The sequence below is a fragment of the Arvicola amphibius genome, chromosome 12, assembly GCF_903992535.2.
Source record: "Arvicola amphibius chromosome 12, mArvAmp1.2, whole genome shotgun sequence".
NCBI lineage: Eukaryota > Metazoa > Chordata > Mammalia > Rodentia > Cricetidae > Arvicola > Arvicola amphibius.
In genome coordinates, this window is record NC_052058.2 from 166,610,686 (window position 1) to 166,631,859 (window position 21,174).

Below are 21,174 nucleotides of genomic sequence, written 5' to 3' on the forward strand. Positions count from 1 at the left end.
AAAAAAAAAGAAGTAGAAGAACTGTTTGGACAACCAGGTGTTAATCCTCCAGTGTGCTAAATCTTTAGTCTTATGAGAGAGATAGAGAGACCCAAGTAAAAGACTGTAAAATCCCTGTGTGTTGACGAAGTTGGTGTAGTAACAGTGAAATCCCTGTTATTATTTCACTAATAACCAAGCAGTAATTTATTTTATACATTGCTGCACAATTGAGAAGGTATACCGGCCTACATTTCCATGTTTAGTTTTATAATATCTGTGTACCGTTAGTTTTGACATTTTTTTAGTAGGTGGTGAAACGGAATCAAAGTCACTGTATTGATTTTCAGGAGTCATAAGTTGCTAACTGAAAATTACATGGAAAGCACAGATAAAGAATAATCTATAATATTCCCAAGTCTTTTCAAGTGGTGTTGTTCCTCAGCTTGCAATATAGACTCAGAAATTATTAAATTCATACTGAAAGTTAGAACATGATTTTTAGGGTACATCCACAGTGGAAATCCCTGGGAGATGTTTTGCCTTTATGGCTGAATATCTACACTCCTATTTCCCTCTTACACTGTCTCTCATCCAGTTCTCCATCTGCAGGATCAATCGTTAAGTTGCTCTAGTGCCATATGGCCAAAATTAACAGCTGCCATGACTCTTAAGAGTGCTCTCTGCCACTTTTTTTCTTCCAGGGATCAAATTATAAGTTTTCTATTTCCCAAAGGAAGCTTTTTGAACCAGTATTGCTTACATATGTTTTTGGGTTTCATAACAAATACTTAATGCAATCTTCTCTAGATTTATTTGATTTGTAGTTAGGTGTTATTTAAAACCAGTAGTCCCACTCTTAGCTGAACACTGAATTCATCCTTTGAAAAATTTTGTTAACTGGTTGCTAGTGTCTGCTGAGGCTGTGTAAGGCAGAGCTGAAGAGCACTGGCTGCAGGGTCAGGGAAGTGCTTAGAGTACCTGGCTCATGGTAAACACTCAATAAGCACACCAGTAGTGGTTATGAAATAATACCCTTAGCAACCATGTGTTCACTACCTCCCCAAGTCTCACCATTATCCCCAACTTATTTAGAAGTAATGCTGGGCGGTGGTGGCGCACGCCTTTAATCCCAGCACTCGGGAGGCAGAGGCAGGCGGATCTCTGTGAATTCGAGGCCAGCCTGGTCTACAAGAGCTAGTTCCAGGACAGGCTCCAAAAAAGCTGCAGAGAAACCCTGTCTCGAAAAACCAAAAAAAAAAAAAAAAAAAAAAAAAAAAAAAAAAAAAAAAAAAAAAAAAGAAGAAGTAATAATACCTGGTGCTTCAAACACATATTCTTTTTCCTATTAAGAAAGTAATGCCCTATCCCGTGTTCTGAGAGCTTTTATCAACAACAGATGCTGAATTTTATCACCTTCATTCTCATCATTTGTTGAGAGTGAGACCATCTTCCTGCTTCACTCATGCACCGAGTCTTATTCATGGACTTCCTGACATTGTCTTACGTTGTAGGGTAAATCCTGCTTGTTCTGCTTACACTGAGCAGTCATGGGAGCTATACATAGATTTCTGTTAGGTTTCTTCATAGGCAAGCAAGGGTATTCTAAACAGGCTCGTCTTTAAAGCTCACCAGTATCTGTTTCATTTCGTAGCCAGAAGGCCAAGGAAACCGACTGATGGAGCACCACTTTGAGTTGCATGTGGTGATGGTCAGAGGGCTCGTGCCCCTTCAGACAACAGTCTGGGGAGAAGCAGATTGTTACGTCCAGTACCACTTTCCATTCCAAGACTCCCAACCCAGTGTGCTCCAAGGACCTGACTTCCTTGAAAATGGTAGGCTGGGAGACCACATCATCTCAATCATGCTTGGCTCTTTCTTTGAACGTACTTAGGAACTGTGTTTTTTCCTGAGTAGAGTTGTCTGTTTTGTTAGTTTTTCCCAATCATACCTAGGGATAAAGTTATGTGGACATGTAACATAAAATATGGCCTAAATTTTCATTTTGCTTTTTAACTAACTACTTTTTTTGACATGGTCATAGTATTCATAGTATGTTTTCATGTACATTAATAACATGGAGTAACATTCCATTTGTTGTTTGTGTTGAGTTAGAAAATATGCCAGGGTTTCCCTAATCTCTGATTTTGGAAGGTTTCAACAAGGTTTCTCAAGCAAAGTGTCTTTCAGGTGTCTTCTGACCATTGTTTTGGTACTTCTATGGTAGAAACAAATAACAAAACATGGATTCATATAATCTTTATTTTGATATGATTTAGATTTAAAGAATACTTATAAAAATAGTACAAAGAATTTCTGTGTATCCTTTGCTTAAATCTATCAGTCGTTTACATATTAGTCCTTATTTACATGCTTACTCGTGTGTGTGTGTGTGTGTACATGTGTGTTGATATTTTGTAGTAGTCATGCTTTGTAAAGTCAATATGAATACTTTAGGGAATTGAAGATGCTGGACTATTGTTCCTGAGGGGAAAATGTCCACATAACTATCTCATGTAGATCATAATCTTAAACCCTACAAACTACTATTTATTTATTTATTTACTTATTTACTTATTTACTTATTTATTTGGTTTTTCAAGACAGGGTTTCTCTGTAGCTTTGAAGCCTGTCCTGGAACTAGCTCTTGTAGACCAGGTGGGCCTCGAACTCACAGAGATCCATTTGCCTCTGCCTCCCGAGTGCTGGTATTAAAGGCATGCGCCACCGCCGCCCAGCCAAACTACTTTTCTAGGTAGATTCTGTTCTGTTCTTCTGCAAAAGAGAAAACAATCTTCAGAAGCATTAAGTGACTTTCATGGAACCAACTCATTAACAACTGCCAAATATAGTATTCCAACCCTGGTCAAGCATGGTGGTACACACCTGTTAATCTCAGCACTTGGGAGTCTGAGTCAGGAGGATTGAGAGTTTAAGGCCAGCCTGGGATACCTTATGAGATCCCATCTCATGAAAGAAAGAATGAAAGGGGAAGAAAAGATCTCTAGACCAAGAGCCAGAGTGTCTTTGACTATACTGCCTTACCCTTTCTATCTCCAGCTTCTGATCATCTCCAAGAACTAACACAAGAATTCAGGGGTTTGCCTTGTTTGTTCTCATGTGATAGGAAGCAATGTTCATCATTCTGCATGTGTGACTAGCAGATTCAGTATTACTCAAGTGTTCAAAGAAGGGACTTACGTACAGAATATATATTAAAAAAAAAATCAGGACTCGGAATGTAGCTCAGTTGGTAGAGTGCCTGCCTAGCATGTACAGAGCCCTGAGTTTGATCCTCAGCACCACATAAGTCAGACATGGTGATGCTCACCTGAAACCTCAGCATTTGGGAGGTTGAAGCAGAGGGATCAGAAGATCAAAGTCGTCCTTGGCTGCAGAGCAAGTTTGAGGATAAGCCTATACTACTTGAGCCCTAGTTCAAAAATAAAGTAAAAATGAGGCAGGAGGATCATGTTTATGGTCAGTCTGGACAACTTGGTGTGAGACCGTCTCAAAATAAACAATCTGGTCTTGTAGCTCAGTAGTTGTGCTAGACCTAGCATATATAAAGTCCTAAGATTAACTCCTTTACCACAAAAAAAAAAAAAAAACCACACAACTCTATTAGTCTCTTCTGGTGATATAACAAAATGTCTGAGGCTGGGACTTTCAGAAAATAAACAAGATCAATTTAGCTCCATTTTGGAGGTGACATTGATTTGGCCTCTACTGAGGACCCACTTGGCTGTGTCAGAATGATGGATAAGCCAAATCAGAAGGCGAGAAGGGCCAAGCCCATGGAATGGCATTACTTTATACAAACTTATTCTTGGAAGAACTTAGTCCAGAAGACGAGCATTAACCCTCCTGAGAGAAGTACCATCCGTGGCCTAAGCACTTCTCTCCAAATCCTGCCTCCCAAAGGTTCCACCACCTCATAAGACAGCCACACTGTGGACTGAGTCTCCAGCACTTGAAACTTGAGACAAATTATAGCCATACATTTGGCATCATCAGTCTCTTAGAGAATGCAAATCTAAACCTTCATGAAAACTCTTACCCATAGAGACAGGTATAATTGTTTAAGAGACTAGTAACTGTTTGAAAGGACATGGAAAATTTGAATATTCATATGCTGTTCACCAGAAAAGGGATCTGTCCAGTATTACCATGGTACTTACTGTACCATAACCACAGAAATGCTAGGAGTAACCCAGCTCGAAGATGCAGGTTGTAGCAAATCTGGAAGCTACTATCTTTAATACCTACAAGGCACCCATATCTTCATCTGTTCTCACGGAACCATCATAAGGATAGAATGAAACACAGTGTCTGTAGGTCAGTGAGCTGCAAATGCAGCTGTTTCTGTGTTAGATATTCTCAACTGCTTTTCTTTCCCGAAGGAATTACTCTGAAGCCCTTTAGAACTTCAACCACACTGTGTGTCCCAGATCCCATCTTTAATAGCGAGCACCGTCACTCTCTCCTGTTGCCAACTGAAGTTCCAGTGCAAAGGCTCCTGCTAAGTGCCTTCTCCTCCCAGGGGCTTGTGCCTGGAGGTGGAGTCCAGTTTGAAGTCTGGTGCAGGTACAGTATGGACATCCCAGTCCCCTTGCTTAGGAAGGAAATGCCCTGTCCTTGGTCGGGTGTAACTGTTATAAGAAGCTAAGTAGGACACCCTTCCTTGCTTTGTGTTCTTTATATTTAACAGTAGCTTGTGTCTGGGCTTTATATGTTAGGCTCTCCTGAGCAAAGAGTAAAATTGCATTAGTGTTATTCCCTACTGTCCTTTATGCAGTGCATTCACCATTTTTGGTATTCTCTTACCATTTGGTTTACTTCAGGTCTTTATTATATGAGGCCTAACTACTGTAACAACCTTCCAGCTGTTCTCCCACTTCTAAACTCACTTCTTCCCACCATTAGAAAAATAGTCTTTACAAATCGTGAATCCACTTAATGCTACAATCGCTGGTAGATTTCCAGAAAGAATGCTGGCCTGATTGTAGATGTCAACCTCGCCCGCGCATCTGCACCTCTAGGAAGCCTACTAAAATGACTAAGAGAATACAAAGAAATGTAAAGGAAGGAAAAATAGGATCATAAACAGTACTGTCACATGACAGAAATACTTTCTGCAATCAGGAAAAAATAGATCTTTAAAACCACCTAGCTCTGATGGTACAGCTCTATGATGTAGGAATGGATTAGTTTGACATGAAAAGAAAATAGCGTGGGTTCTAGCAGGTTCTCATCCTAGTGCAAATAGACTGTCATAGGCCTAGAAACACAGGTGAGTCATGGGAAAGAGAGAGACTGTCTCTCCTAGAGCCACCTGTGCTGCTCTAGGGTGGATGTTTTGAGAGGACCCAAGGCATATGCAGATCCTCATGCAGAAAACTGTAGGTCATCCTGAGCTGAGGGCAAGATTTATAAGGTTGTTTCTGTGTAATAGGCAGTATATCCTGCCAGTCCAGCCACCACCGTATACCACCAGTCCAAACAGCTGGGTTCCAAAGGTAACTAGCTCCTGAAAACTGATCACTGGAGCAGCTGCGCTATTCATCCACCTAATTATTCCAGCTGGCATTTTGTGCTTTTGTGGATTTCAGATACTATTATCCTAATGTAAGGGACCAGATGGTTGCCAAAGGAACCTTGCCATTATCAAGGATCTGTGCCATGGTAACCATGCAGCACCGTGAAGATGTGGGGATGCAGAACTTTAATCTTCCATTAACCTCCAGATTTGAGAACAGTAAAGAATTGAAGAACCAGTCATCAGGTAATTGAAGACTTTTCAAAGTCATTGTATATAAATATCCTTTTTCTTGTTGAATTAATTATTCTTCACTTGGGGTATTTATGCTTTTGAGTCTCTGATGAGAGCTGTGGTTTCACCCTCTCTTAGAAAGATGAGTGTAGAATATATATTCCAAATTTTGCATGTAATTTTGAAAACTCATAGTTCTGTGGACTCTGTATAAATGATGCTTGTCTCATTTTACCTTGAACACTTAAGCATTTAAAAAGCCTTCATAACATAAATGCTAAGTAATTTATAGGTACCCTACAAAATTATTCTAAGCCAACATGAGTGGAAGTGGGACTCTGGATGTGATTAGCTTGGATTGGAAACTGACTCTGAGGGAGATTTAAAAACTTTCTTTGGTGTATGTGTACATACTTATGTGCAAAGGCCCACCTGCCATGGAACATATGTAGAAGTTACAATTATTCTATTTTATGTGTATAGGTATTTGCCTGTCCGTGTGTATGTGAACCTAATGCATGAAGTACCCTCAGAGGTCAGAAGAGGACGTCAGATCCTTTGAAACTAGAATTATAGGCAGTTTGAAGCCTCCACATGGCTCTAAGAACTCTGCAAGAGCAACAAATGCTCTTACTGTTGAACCATCTCTTCAGCCACAGGAGAAGATTAACATTAAATTAAGGCCAGCAGGATGACTCAGCCCCTGCTGCCAACGCTGATAACCTAGTCAGTTCCAGGACCCACGTGATGAAAGGAGAAAGCCAGCTCCCACATGTTGTCCTCTGACTCCCACCACAGACAAACAGACAGACAGACAGATAAAACTTGAAAGAGCTTAACAAGAATTTGGTGTTTAAATAGTATTACAAACTGACAGTTTCCAGAAAGGCAATTCAAACTGCAAAATTGTCAGAATTAACTTTCTAAGTCAAGTTACTGTGTGATACTTGTTAAAGAGTATCTGCTAAATCCAAAGGTTTTTATCTTGCCTTATTAAGATTAAGTTGTTCCTCCTGAGCCCCCGTGATTAAACTTGTTGAGTTCTTCTTTAAAGCTATCTCTGGAATGAGGCTATAGCATGGAAGACTTTGAAAAAAAAAAAGTATATGATTTCGTGAAGTACAGTATACCACATGGACAGATCTCTTCTGTCACTCACTGTGATTGTGGCCATCGTCCTTCTGCCTCCCGGCTAGGTGCTAATGGTTTATGAGAACAGAAATCCTTTTAGCCAACCTGGTAGGTTTTTTCTTCCTGCTCTCATTCGTCAGGTTTGCTGGATGTGGGTTTGAGGTACCGACGTAGCCCAAGAACAACAGAGGGAATTCTTGCTGCCCGAACTGTCTCCATCTCAGTCCAGATTATCAGAGCCTGTGGTCTGCAGGCAGCAGCCAAGTAAGTCCACCTTAGAAAAGTGCTTCTTAAACCTCTCTGTGGTGCAGTCCATCCAGTGCCTGCTCCCACCTGGGTGACTGAGACCTTCCTGTGGTGCAGTCTGTCCAGTGCATGCTCCCACCTGGGTGACTGAGACCTTCCTGTGGTGCAGTCTGTCCAGTGCATGCTCCCACCTGGGTGACTGACTGAGACCTTCCTGTGGTGCAGTCTGTCCAGTGCATGCTCCCACCTGGGTGACTGAGACCTTCCTGTGGTACAGTCTGTCCAGTGTGATGCTCCCACCTGGGTGACTGACTGAGACCTTCCTGTCCAGTGCCCGCTCCCACCTGGGTGACTGATTGAGACCTTCCTGTCCAGTGCCTGCTCCCACCTGGGTGACTGACTGAGACCTTCCTGTCCAGTGCCTGCTCCCACCTGAGTGACTGACGTCTTGTGAAAAATTTTCATTTCACTATGACTTTCTGTTAAGAAAACATTTCAGAATTTCAGGAAATTACATGAAGACTCTTGGTACTGTTACTGCAAATCCATTTCCTCACTTTGTAACAACTTTGTGTTCTGCCCTCCTTAGCCCCCTCCTGCCATGGTTATCCTCTGCACCCTCAAACCATGCTGTGTGCTTGCTTCTCTTCTCAGCATAGTGACCAATGTCCTGCTAAAACTAACTCCAACCTTGACCATATGTCTATTAAAAAATAGCCACAGTCCTTGCAGCTTTGTAAGGGTCCATATCTGTTATCTTTGAAATCCTTGGCTTCCTCCGAAGTTCCAGCCACTGGTCTGCTTCTTGCTTCTGAACACATTAAGCACATTTCCCCTACTGGTGTCCCTTTTCTTTCATCTATTCTGCTTCCTCTATATCTCCTTAAGACTCCCAAGACTCTTCCTCTTCTTTATGCTCTCCTTTTGTCTGCCAGGCCCACCTAACCTCTACCTGTCCAGCTATTGGCCAGTCAAGTTTTTTTATTAAGCCAATCACAGTGACATATTCACACAGTGTAAAGGAATATTCCAAAGTTGGGTCTACTGCTCATCACAATGTCAGAAAGCCCCATGGAGAAGTGGAAGGCATCTTAGTTGAGAAAATGCCACAAAGGATGCCATCCATCTGGGATTTGCTGATTTAGGAAAGGACTCAAAGGAGCAAGACTTTGCTGTACTGGTTTTCTTCGTTTTATCTAGAAGGATGGAAGGCAAGACTAGAGTCACATTTGAGCTTGTTAAGTTACAAGGGACATCCATTTTAGGCAGTGTGAGCCAGGAGTGTTAGGTTTACAGAGTGACCTTGCCTTTGGTGTGTTCTTAGATAAGATTACAGAGAAGTCTAGTTTTTTCCTCACTTTATCGTGGTGACAGAGTAACCTTATCCCAGCCCCTCGGGGCAGTTTTTAATCAGGTTACTTCTTACATTAAAACTTTTGAATTTCCCAGTATCAGTAGCAGTGGTCTAAGCAATTTTAATTGAGCATTTAAATTTAAAAGTTAGCATATCTTCAAGTTAGGGTATGCTTATTTATGTATAAATTATCTCTAAGTACTTCTGTATTGATATGCTAAATACATTATTAAATATAAGGAAATTTTAGTATATATGATAACAAGTTTTAGTATTTTTTCCAATGTCCACATTGTTACCCCATGAACCTCCTCAGTGTATATTCCTCTTTAGGGCCACTTTATGCGAATATCCTGTCATACCAAGGTTACTATGAAAGCTCCTTGTGGCATGGCCAAGATAGACGAGCCTAGATGGACAAGTGTTGTTAAGCATGCTCGGATCTTGTGAAAGTAGTAGAGCTATTTCCTGGCGTGCAAGCTGATTTCTGATAATGTTGTAGTGTCCCCTCCTCACTCCTCCCTTGCCTCCTGCAGGGCTTTGGCTGAGCAGGAGCCTGCTGTACAGTTTAGTGCCACCGTCGGGGTCAATGCTTCTGTTACCACGCACCTCTCCTTCCTGCCCAAGGGGGAGCAGCGCCGAACCCGCCCTGTGGCCTGTTCCTTCTGCCCTGAGTTCTCCCATCACATTGAGTTTCCCTGTAACCTGGTGACTCAGCACTGTAGTGGAGAAGCCTGTTTCCTGGCAGAGCTATTGGAATATGCAGAAATTATTTTTGCAATCTATCATGAAAATACCACGTCGGGTAAGCACTGAATGGCTATCACTTTCAGAATCAAATGAGGCCCTGCTGTGGATGGCGTGTTCCTTCCTAGGCGATACCCTGAAAAACTGAAAAGTGGGGTCATAATCTTTGTTTGTTCGTTTTTTTGGTTGGTTGTTTTTTGAGACAGTTTTCTCAGTTTAATATCCCTGGCTGTCTTGGGACTCACTCTATAGACCAGGCTGGCCTCAAACTCACAGAGATCCCCCTGCCTCTGTCTCCCGAGTGCTGGGATTAAAGGTGTGCACCACCGCCCAGCATAATATTTACAACTTCTAAAGGGCATAGTGAAAAAAAGCATTTGAAATATATACAAGAATTAGAAAGAAACAGCAAGTGTGTTCAGATGTTGATGGGTGAATCTAAGAGTAGACGTGTGCTTGTTGAGGTTTGCATACCTTTCCCGTATGCCTGCATAAGGAAAGTCAGACTCTGACTAGGATGTAAGCAAAATAATCTCTGATGTATCAGTTCAGCACTGATTCGTGTGTAGAAATGAGGTTTTCTAGGAGTATACTGTAAACAGGCCTCAGTAGCCCACCAATAATTATTTATTTTTGCTTCACTTAACAGTCAGTGATATAGCCAGTATCCAGTCGTGCAAGGATTATCTGCTTGGAGTAGTAAAAGTTCCAACAAAAGACTTACTGGTCAAGAGATCTGGTAAGGATCCTGAGAAATCACATGCTGATGCTGCCTTGATGAGGTAATCCTGTCCACCTCCCATGCAAAATACACAAGGAAGCCTGCCCCAGAGACATGCTATGAATGCACCCAGGTCCTCAGAGTTCTATCAGGCATCGGAAGGTCTGTCCCAAACACTGCAGAGGTCAAACTCACCCTACTCTAGGAAAGATGGTGCTGGTGATGGCGGCAGTGGCCCTACCTCAGCATATAGCATGTTGTGACATAAACATATTTCCTCAGGTTTTTTTGAGCCTCACGGCAAACCTCTAGCAGGATACATTTAACAAACAAAAGACTCAAAGAAGTGGATTTGCCAAAACCACACAGCTGTTGAGTAGCAGAACTTGAAATGTCGTCAGCATTCACTGGTTATTCTCACTGTCCTGTCCTCCACTACCGATGGAATGAAGAAAACCATATAAAGGCGTGGACAAATACATACAGCTATTTGTTCAGGAACTAGACCCCAGAGCACCTGATTTTCTGTCCCATTCCTTTTCCTTCGCACTAGCAATGCCATGATAACATTTAATTTTTCTATAGCACTTTAACCATTGTTTCATTCAGCAATTATAACAACTTCGGTAAATAAGATCAGTGTGAATTTACCCATGTGTACCATATAGAAATGAGAAGAGAGATTAATGATTTATGCAGAATAAACTGATGGAGGACTCTCATTGGCTAATAAAGAAACTGCCTGGCCCATTTGATTGGCCAGCCCTTAGGTGGGCGGAGTAGACCGAACAGGAAGAAGGAAGTAAGGTAGATGGCTCAGTCAGATGCTACGCCTCTCCTAAGTTAGACAGACTGCCATGCCTCTGCTCAGGGAGACAGATGCGATGAAGCTAGCCGCCAGTTCAGACATGCTGAATCTTTCCCGGTAAGACACCATTCGTGGTGTTACAAAGATTATTAGATATGGGTTAGTCAAGATGTGAGTAAGAGGCAGAAAATAATGGGCCAGGCAGTATTTAAAAGAATACAGTTTCCGTGTAATTATTTCAGGGTAAAGCTAGCCAGGTGACCAGGAGCCTGGCGGCGGGAATGCGGCCAGCAGCTCCTCACTACATAAACCACTAGTTTGGGGTCTCAATCAAAGAAAGAACTCAGATCTTTCAATTCCTGCCTTATCTTTCCTATCTGATCGCATTGCCTCTCAGTGATGAGAGAAAGACTTGTTCCCAACTCATGTGGGTATGTTTTCTATTCAGCATTGGGCCGGGGTATAGGGGGAATTTGAATTATAAAGAGGATGTGTGTTTTCTCTTTGAAGACAAGGATTAAAAGTCTTTTCCTTTTCCCAATAAGGGATCACAGGATGGTATCCTGTCATTTTGCCAGAAGATGAAGGCCTGCCTCAGAACCTGGAGTATATGCAGAAGATTGTAGGAGGCCTGGAGCTTTCTGTTTCCTTCACGCATCCTGGAGATAGAGAGCGGGTGTTGGAAGCTGCTGAGCTGTTGGGCTGGACCTTTAACAACAGCCTGAAGGATCTTGTCAAGATGGAAGAAGAGGTGCCAGCCACTGTCACCATCTCCACCCCACGACTCTGGCTTCCTGTCCACTGTGTGCTGCTCGCTGGCCACAAGAACATTCATAAGAATACATACTGCTACCTTCGCTACAAACTGTACACTCAAGAAGCCTTTTGGACCCCTCTCCGGAAGCCTAAGGAATCTACAAACAGAAACCAGGTCCTGATCACTTTCAAGGCATCCAAAAGAGCAGAAGTGACTCGGAGCCAGTCACTGCTTTGGTACTTCAGGGAAGAAAAGTTAGAGATCCAAGTGTGGCGAGCTTATGGCAATGACAGTTTAGAGAGGCCACACCAGACTGACAGCTGGATCGGCTCAGCCTATGTAGACCTGTCCAGACTTGGGGAAAAATCACCAAGGACACTAACTGTCAGTGGTGAGTGAACATTCAGGGCTAACTCTTTGTTTGGGTACCTTCTCTCAGCGTAAGTTCATCACATCTGAACATGTACTGTAGTACCTATATTATCATAAGCACTCAGTTACCATGTGTAGAAAGAAGAGCCTGTGTGATCATTAAGGTGATGGTTTAGCTCCTAATTGGAAAGAATACCTGCCGAGGATATTCTTTTCTCAGGATGTTTCTCAGAATATTCATCCTCTCTGGTGAGCACATATTGGAACTGTAAAGAGAACTGCATGGTTCTAAACTGGTTCGTAAGGCAGAGAGGAAAAGTTACATTTTACAAATGGAATGCACTGTGTCCTTTTGTTTCAAGCATTCATTGGTGCTTACTGCATATATATTAGCCCTGGGAACTCAGATATGAGTAAGAATTAGTTCCTAGCCTAATTGTGTTTATATTCTAATAAAGACTACAACCGTAAACAATAACCCTGAAGTATAAGAACTAAAGGAGGGTGTTCTCAGTGGTTTGGTGGGACTGTGAGTGTTCGTGGTCCTTAAAGTTGATCAAAGAACAGAATCTCAGCCGAAATGACTTAGGATTTAGGAGCAAGCCAGGAGAAGGGGAAAAGAACAGTGCTTTTGTTTGAGACGAGGTCTCTATACATAGCCCTGACTGTCCTGGAATTCACTCTGTAGACCAGGCTGGCCCCAAACTCACAAAGATTCACCTGCCTCTGCCTCCAGAGTGCTGGGATTAAAGGCGTGTGCCAGCATGCCTGGCTAAGAAAGATTTTCTGAAGATACAGAGGTGTGAAGCAGTTAGGTACATGGCAGATGTTGTAAGTAACCTGGACAGGTTACAAAGCACTGCGATCAGAACAGTGGTCAGGAGAACTAGTCTCATCAAAGCAGAAGCATTTGGTGTTTCTTCTAAGAACTGTGAAAGGTCATTACGGTGACTTTGGATAGAGAAGTCATAGAGCTTTGCATTCTAGAAAAGTGGGTGTAGTGACTATGACGTGGCATGAGTTGAAGGTAGCCAGCTAAGTTCTTAAATTCACTGTGTAGCCAAGGACCACCACATCTTGTTCATGTGGTGTTGGGGATCAAACCCGGGGTCTCTTGTGAGCCTAGTAAGCACTCTACCTGTGGAGCTCACAGCAGCCCCTGACTAGCTTCTGTTCAGACATTACTCAGTTTAACACTCCTGTAAAGCTGGTTATTTCCCTGCTCTGTAGAGTTAAAGAAATGAGGGCTTGACTCTGTTTTCTTCAGCTTGGCTTCTGCTCCTCTGATCCTTGGGGGGTTTGTTTTGTTTTATTTTGCTGTTGGTATGTGGTTTTGGTTTGGGTGGGGGTTTTTTGTTTGCTTGCTTGCTTGGTGTTTTAGAAACAAGGTTTTAAGATATATTCTATGTTGGAGCAGAATTTGTGATGTATCTCAGACTGGCCTTGAACTCAGTCCTCCTTCAGCTTCCCAGGTGCTGGGATTATAGGCCTGAGGTTCTAACCTGTGTTGGACAGACGGCCCAACCTAAAAAAATAAGAAATGAGTGAGTCTGGGCGATTGTCCAAATTCTTGGGTTCCTTTTGGACCCAGTAGATGTATGTCTGGCCCTATGAAGTATCTCTTCAAATGCTACATGACCTATTTTATCTAGCCCAGTTCAGGCCACTTCATAGAAGCTACAGAAAAGGTTTTTGAAGTGAGCAAGGCTCACTTGATCTAACTTTTTTTTTTAGATAGACTTTTAACTTCACTACTGAAGAAAATAAATCTGGAAGACAGAATATAGGTCAAGGGCCAGAATTTCATCACAAATACTCCTTTTTTTATTAAGTTTCCAAAGAGACTATGAAACTTCTCAGATTGTCTGTGTCTGTCATATTCCATATTCCACTACTGTAAGGTTTGTATCCACTTAAACAAGAGCCTTATACATTTAATGTGTTTGTTAAATGTGTCATCCCCATCACTCAGCTATCCAGCCTGTTTCCATATGAGGGTAAGAATGAACTGGGTTGTATGTGGGCATTTTTCCTCTCATAATGACTGTCATTTTCTGCTTGCAAGAGTCATTGTAATTTGTATAGGACGAAAAGAGGCTATAAAGAGAAAAAAAAAGTTGTCTTACTGCCATCTATGACAGTAACATCTTTTTCCTTGAATAGGAATGAATCTAGCAAAAAGATTCAGAAGGAATTATTGATGCCTTCTACTCTAAGTAAAATCTTAGTTTAAGATCCAGCAAGCCAATGAAGTTGAAATCCACTGATTATCGGGAGAACGATGCTGGCAGCTCCCTTGACCCCTCTGAAATTCTAGCACAGAAAAGACACAGCTGTTAGTACCCTTAGCCTCCCCTCAGTGAACCCTGGGGGGTGTTGCCAGATCGTACTCAGATGGTAAAGAGGCTGATGTGAGCACTGGATAGCTTCCCAATGGGGAGAGATCTAAGAGTGGAAGCCTGTGTGCATGCAGAAGAGAAGATGGGCTCCTCTTGTCCTTACCTGGTGCCCCTTGGTGTGAATTCTCTCCATAGCAATGCTGCCTGACTGCAAAGTATTTGGTTCTGGCTTCAAATCAGAAATGTCACCATGTAATATTGGGTGTAACTGGACATTGTAGGGGTGAAGACAAAATTTTTACATATACCAACTTCAGATTCTTTTGGGAAATTGGTGTGTTGAGACCTGTGGTCCTATTTCAGGAAAGAGTCCCATAAGCAGCCTCCGAGAGATATTTTCTGCCACCCAGGCTTACTTGCCTCCATTCTCTTGCAGGCGTGTATCCTCTGTTTGGAAGAAATGCTTCTGACCTCTCTGGAGCTGCCTTGCGAATTCACGTGGTTCTCTCCCCTCTTTCCCCTCTCACTGAGCCCACTCGTGATCTGGACTCCATGGACTGCAGCAGCCACAGTGAGTCTGAGCAACTCCCCAGAAAGAGCGATGAGCTCCAGCTGTCTCCACCCTGTGTCCTCCAGAAGACTCCGGCCTCCACAGCTGAGGTGTGCCCTGCCCAGGAGGGCCCTTCCGAGTTGGAGGGGACTTTTGCAGTCAGCATCTTGGTGGAGAGAGCCATGCACTTGAGCTTGAAAGGTATGCTCTTCAGACTTACCCAAAAGCAGGCGTCCAGTTTCCCGCGGTGCTCTCTGTCTTCACAGAACTTTCAGATTATGCCAGGACCTACAAGGATGGTTAATCTTCTTCGTCGATAATTATATTTTACAAGCCTAAAGGTTGAAGTAACAAGAAAGCCTTTCTGAGGTTAAAGCAAACTTTGCCAATTGTATAAATGCTGCAGATCATAAACTGCTGTCCAGCAATCCAGATGTCACCCTCAGTGCTCTCTCTTCCTTACCCACCATCCTCTGTCCACATCAAATAAATAGTTCTCTTCTTTAAATGTCTCACAACCTCTTCCTCCTCCTCCATTCTACCCACTTAGGTCCTCAGTGGGTTCTTAGCACTAGGACAATGACTAGGGGTTACTAGCACTATGTCCCCAGGAGATTTATAAGGAAAACTGGGAGTTGGTGACACTAGATAGAAAAAAAATTGTATTAAGAGCAATGCCTACAATGTTGACAGCCACAGAAATCACAAACATTGTGTGTCATTGTAGGATCTTAGAATATTGTTTTATTCTCACCAGTTATTTGAACTTATAGCACTTATGGGCTACATCTAGGTCTTACTAATAAAATGTGTACTTTTATATCACTGAGTTCTAAGTTTTGATAGCTACAAGTATACTTAGATTTCTTTATAGTCCTAGGCGTTTTGCATTATGCATTTTTAAAGAAACACTATTAAACAAAGAAGTCCAAACACTTTACCAGACTGCAAAGGAAAACAACCTCCTCCCTACTTTCGTTAGCCTGGCATTGCCACTAAGATTTTTGCTTTGCTGTTACCTTCCCTCTTTAGGCTGTATGTCTGGCCAGCAAATCTGACCTTGTCTCTCCATTGGTTAAAATACTTGGTTGGTTTTCTATCACTTACCACCCTGGTGACATAGCACACAAAATCTTGCCCATCTGGCCTCAGCAGCCTTGCCAGCTTCATTTCTTGCCACGTTCACTCACATTCAGCAGCTCCTTAGAGCAGGCTAACGTGATGCCACACTTTGAAGCTTCCCCTGTCACACCCATTAGCAATAAGCCTGCCTCTGTGCACCCAAAGATGTCCTGTAACACGCCACATTCTCACACTGAGTCACACTATTTTGTACTTAATACTGTCTCTGGTTCTAGTCCTTGGGTCAGGGAGTATGTCACTTTTTTTCTGTGTCCTCATTTCCTGATCCTCTTGATACAGCTAACATATATAGTCTGCTCTGTGACTATGAGGCACAGCCTCTCACATGACTGACTGAGTTAACTTGTAATCACTTGTTACTTGGCCTCTTGTAACAGCCAGGTAATGGCACCTCAGTGTAGACACTTGACTTTCAGAGATTGCCTTTGTATTGTGTTATTCCACGTAGTCTTTCCATCATAAGCGTGTGCACCTGCCAGGTCGGGGAAGTGCATGATAGGGCTCCAGAATGGGAAGTGGAGGACTGAGTTGTAACTGGCTTGTGACCTTGAGCGAACCCACTTCTCATTTGCTCAACTGTCAAACATGATCATATGAGTTCATCAGAGAGCCTTCTCTACTTCTGTCTTCTAAGAGCATGGGGCTGAGGGGTATGTGTTCTCTGTACACTAGCACACTTTGTCAAGCTTCAGCGTCACATTGGATTTGCTCCTGCCTCCAACAGCATTCTCATTGTGCCTGAGCTTGAGCCTTGGAATGGAATGAATGGTTTCTTTGTAAAAAGTGTCATGCTGATGATTTACAGACAACCCTAGAGCTTGAATGTGGGACAGCTACATTTACCATGGTCCCCACTGTAGTCATGGTTCCAAAAATACAAGCGCATTTGTTACAGAATCTCTGGGGAGCCCTCCTTTACGAAGTAGCTTTGAGCCCAGCAGTGGTGGCACACGCCTTTAATCCCAGCACTCAGGAGGCAGAAGCAGGTGGATCTCTGTGAGTTTGAGACCAGCCTGGTCTACAAAGTGAATTCCAGGACAGCCAGAGTTACACAGTGAAACTCTGTCTCAAAAAACAAAACGTAGCAGCTTTGAGACCAATTCAGTAGCCCATGCCTTTAGTCATAGCTACTCAGGAGGCTGAGGCAGGAGAATTGCTTGATTCCAGGAGTTCAGAGCCACGTGATCAACATAGCAAGGAAAGGAAGAGAAAGTCAGCCTCGATAATCTTATTTATGCTCTTATATTATTCAAGACACGAGGCAGCTGAAGAACAAAGGTGAAGTGCTTTGAGGCAATGTGTACTACAACTGGAGAACAGATGTTCTGCATTGTCTGTCTCTCTCCTCAGATCAAACCAGATCTGACTCAGGTTGTGCACATTTGGCACAGAAATGTCAATTAATGCTAAATTCATAGAACCATACTATTTTTTATTTTTAACTTTTTGTGTTGTGTGTATCCCTGCATGTATACACATGCCACAGTGCACATGTGGAGGTCAGAGGACTTTGGGGAAGTGGGTCTCACCTCCCACCGTGTTGAGGGAGGTAAGTGAGGCAGGGTGTCTCCTTGTTTCGGTGCTGCTCTGTGATGTGCTCCAGGCTAGCTGGCCCATGAACTTCCCAGCAACTCTGGCTCTGGCTCCCATCTCACTGGGGAAGTGCTGAGTTATAGCTGCATGTCTCCGCTTTCAGTGAGTACCTACGATACTCCTGCGTCTGCTGAGCCATCTCTTCATCTCTGAACTAAATATTTTTAACACACAAAACTGGCCTTTGTAAGGTTTTCACTGGCTCATATTAAGAGAGCAAGCTTTCTCTTAACTAAATGGAATGAATTAGAACTATTAGATGGGAAGCCGTGGAGGAGTCAGCCAATCATGGCTGATCTACTTACTAACTCACCAGAAGTGTGATAGGCCAGCCATTGGCTTCCCTGCCTCCTGGCTTGCTTTGTGACGCTTATCTTACCTGATTTTTCAGGTATTTTATAAGAATTATTTTTAAATGAACTTTTTAGAATTTTCTCTGAGTAAATATTGATTTCTGTGTCTTTTTTTAATTTATATGTCCGCCCACTCAAGTCAAATTTCTCAGATAAAAAGTGGTCCTAAGTAGATAGTTTGAGAAGTCCTGCCCTAAAATACAATTACCCCCACTCTTTTCTTTCAGGGAGCCCCTTGACGGAGCGGAAAGTATCCGTGCCCAGTTGTTGTGTATCCTTTGCAACAGCCACTGAGCCATCTCCTATATATACCCATGTGGTTGAAAACACCGACTCACCCATTTGGAATTTTCAACAGCAGTCAAGGTTTGTATTTTCTGATATTTATCACTGTTTAGAATCAGCTTTTGGTTCCAAGAGACAAACTCAGAGCAGAATATGAGATATAATAATGTTTGAACAGAAATTTATTTAGACCTCATGTTTATAAATTCATGGCTACAAGTGTATTGCAGTGTTTGTTTCTTAAAAAATGTATTGCATGTATTTGTGTGTACATACCATGGCAAGTGCATGGAGGGCATAGGACAAATTGTGGGAATTGGTTCCCTCTTTCCCTTGTGGGTACCAGGGCCAACTTGAGTTACCAGGTTTGGAGGCATGTGCTCTTACCTGCTGAGCCACTTGCTTGCCTTGTCTCAGTGTTTGTTTAATGTTTATGTATTTGAATGTTTTGCCTGCATGTATGTGTATGTATGTGTCCCTGTCAGAAGATGTTGGTTCTGCTAGAACTGGGGTTACAGATGGTTGTGAAGTACCATGTGGGTGCAGGGGATTGAACTGAGGTCTTCTGTGAGAACCACCGAGCCAATCTCTCCAGCCAGCCCCTTGTTTCAGTGCTTTTAGCTCTGATTATTGCTCAAAAAATAGTCAGGGAGAGACAGGAGATATGCCCTGCCTTGCTGCGGGTGGACGGGGAGTAACATTCTCTCTACCGTTAAATCGTGATCATCCTGGGAAGAAGCACAGACATTAGAGGCTGTGCTCAGGTTTGACCGTGATGTCAAAGAAGTGAGATGGATGCTGGTAGACAGACGGATGGCTCGGGACAAGAGGCTGAGGCCACTGTGGAAGTGAGAGTGCCTCAGAAACAGAACTCCAGGCGAAGAGTGCATACGTAGATTACTTACATGAAGAAGCCAGGTAGAGAATTAATCTCAGTAAAGGGAAAGACCTTTAGTGCAATAGAAAGAACCTAGTCTTTGAAACCAGAAAAAGTTTGCATCTGCATCCAACCACAGACCTGACATATACTCGCTGTGTGAAACATCACATTCCTCATTGTAGGGTAGATATAATTTTATAGGTAACTTTAAAATCTAAATTAGATGAGGTTTTTTGAAGATTTAACCAGTTTTAATAACAGAGACATAAATCACCTAAGGTTAATGTAATTATTATATAAAATACATACATGAATACTGTCTTTTAAAATATAAAGTTGCCAGTCCTGGTGTTACATACCTTTAATCCCAGGACTGATGAAGCAGAGGCAGGTGAAGCTCTGTGCATTTGAGGCCACAGCAAGTTTTAGGCTAGCCAGGGATACATAGTAAGACTAAAACACACACACACACACACGGTAGGGAGTGAAATTTTTCATGTCATTTGAAGAAAGAAAATCATCATTTATATTCAGGTTTATTTAACAGGCTTTTTTAAGTATTAGAAATGTTTGCCTTTCATCGGCTTCAAGGTTTATTGTTGTTAGAGGCTGCTTGTCAATCTGTTGTTGGAAGCTGCGTTTCGTTTCCCAGCTGCCCAGACACCCGAAACAATCACACAGAAACTATTATTTGCAATATTGTTTGGCCAACAGCTTAAGTACATTTATGGGTAACTCATATCTTAAATTAACCCATGTCCATTAATCTGTGTATCACCACGAGGCTGTGGCTTACCGGGTAAAGTTCCAGTATCTGTCTCCAGTGTGGCTCCATGGCCTTTTTTCTCCCAGCATTCAGTTTAGTTCCCCACATAGCTCTGTTCTGCCCTGCTCTGCTATAGACTCAAAACAGATTCTTTATTAACCAGTGGTATTCACAGCAAACAGAGGGGAATCCCACATCAGTTTATATTGTGGCCAAATTTCCCATCCAGTTGATCTATCAGATTGTCTCACACCCACTTAATGAATGCCAGTCTGGATTTTAAGACATAATTTCTCCTTACAAAATTTTCTTTGCTTCTTCTAAAATTTCTTGGGTTTCTTCTTGAGAACGTCTAAAGAAAATGCCTCCAATCTGATGTACCATACTAAATTCCATACTGTGAAATGTTCCTACAGTTAACTCATGGTGATTGACGGTTTCCCCACAGGTTATCAAAAGAGCTGCTTCTGGACCCACATCAAACCCTGGTTTTTAAAGTGTGGCATAAAGGAGGTATGAGTGCTATTCTTGTGATCATCTTTTCCAGATAAGCAAAGCCATGGTACTGATGACCCTGAGAACACAGGTATCTGTAGAGGAGAATCATACAGAAGGCTCCATTATACTCTTGTGGAATTTAAGTACTTAGGAGTCATATTTTTTGGACTATCTGTATAATGTAGGAATCCGACATTTGAGCCTTTCCAGTTCTGTCTTTAACCAGAATGTGCAGGACACATACAAGCAGTTTCCTCCACTTTATATAATATTAGGCCTTCTGTTGGTTCTAGCTTGTCAAGCAAGACCAGTAATATACAAAGCCATAGTAACAGCTTATCCTTCCTTATTTTAAAAGCCTTCCTAAGAGAGAGTGCCGACATCTTGGTACTTGAACCTTTTTTTTTTTTTGGTTTTTCGAGACAGGGTTTCCCTGTAGTTTCTAGAGCCTGTCCTGGAACTAGCTCTTGTAGACCAGGCTGGCCTTGAACTCAGAGATCCGCCTGCCTCTGCCTCCGGAGTGCTGGGATTAGAGGCGTGCGCCACTGCCGCCCGGCTTGAACCTATTTTTATGTAGCTACTATGGATTTTTTGCTCGTTTTGAGTCAGGGACTGATTTACTTTGTTCTTAATTAACTATAATACATATGTACATCTTAGGAAATATAGGCAACTATAAATTAAAAAGTAAAAATTCTCAAAATCACATAATTTCAAAAATACTCTCTCCTGTATAGGTGTGTGTGCATGTGCACGTACACACAGCACCCCTGAGAAAAATCACAGAGACATGCAAAGTCTATAGAAAAGTAGTATATAGGTTTAGAATTTTTTCTAGTTACTTATATGAAGAATACAAAACATAGCTCTTCTCTGGTG

At 42.3% G+C, this 21,174-nt stretch overlaps 1 protein-coding gene across 4 annotated transcripts in view; it reads left to right on the forward strand.

The window, feature by feature from the left end:
• Positions 1 to 21,174, forward strand: part of C2cd3 (C2 domain containing 3 centriole elongation regulator) — a 106,232-nt gene that overhangs the window by 56,841 nt on the left and 28,217 nt on the right. For all 4 annotated transcript variants that reach the window (XR_005283484.1, XM_038313627.1, XM_038313628.1 and 1 more), the window contains 10 exons: positions 1,634 to 1,814; positions 4,383 to 4,566; positions 5,592 to 5,764; positions 7,024 to 7,147; positions 9,020 to 9,288; positions 9,880 to 9,969; positions 11,305 to 11,907; positions 14,664 to 14,978; positions 18,094 to 18,232; positions 20,246 to 20,310. Coding sequence is in view for 3 of the 4 variants with exons in the window: in XM_038313627.1 (XP_038169555.1) it covers positions 1,634 to 1,814; positions 4,383 to 4,566; positions 5,592 to 5,764; positions 7,024 to 7,147; positions 9,020 to 9,288; positions 9,880 to 9,969; positions 11,305 to 11,907; positions 14,664 to 14,978; positions 18,094 to 18,232; positions 20,246 to 20,310 (2,143 nt within the window). In the remaining variant the exon portion in view is untranslated. The remainder of the gene's footprint in view (positions 1 to 1,633; positions 1,815 to 4,382; positions 4,567 to 5,591; positions 5,765 to 7,023; positions 7,148 to 9,019; positions 9,289 to 9,879; positions 9,970 to 11,304; positions 11,908 to 14,663; positions 14,979 to 18,093; positions 18,233 to 20,245; positions 20,311 to 21,174) is intronic.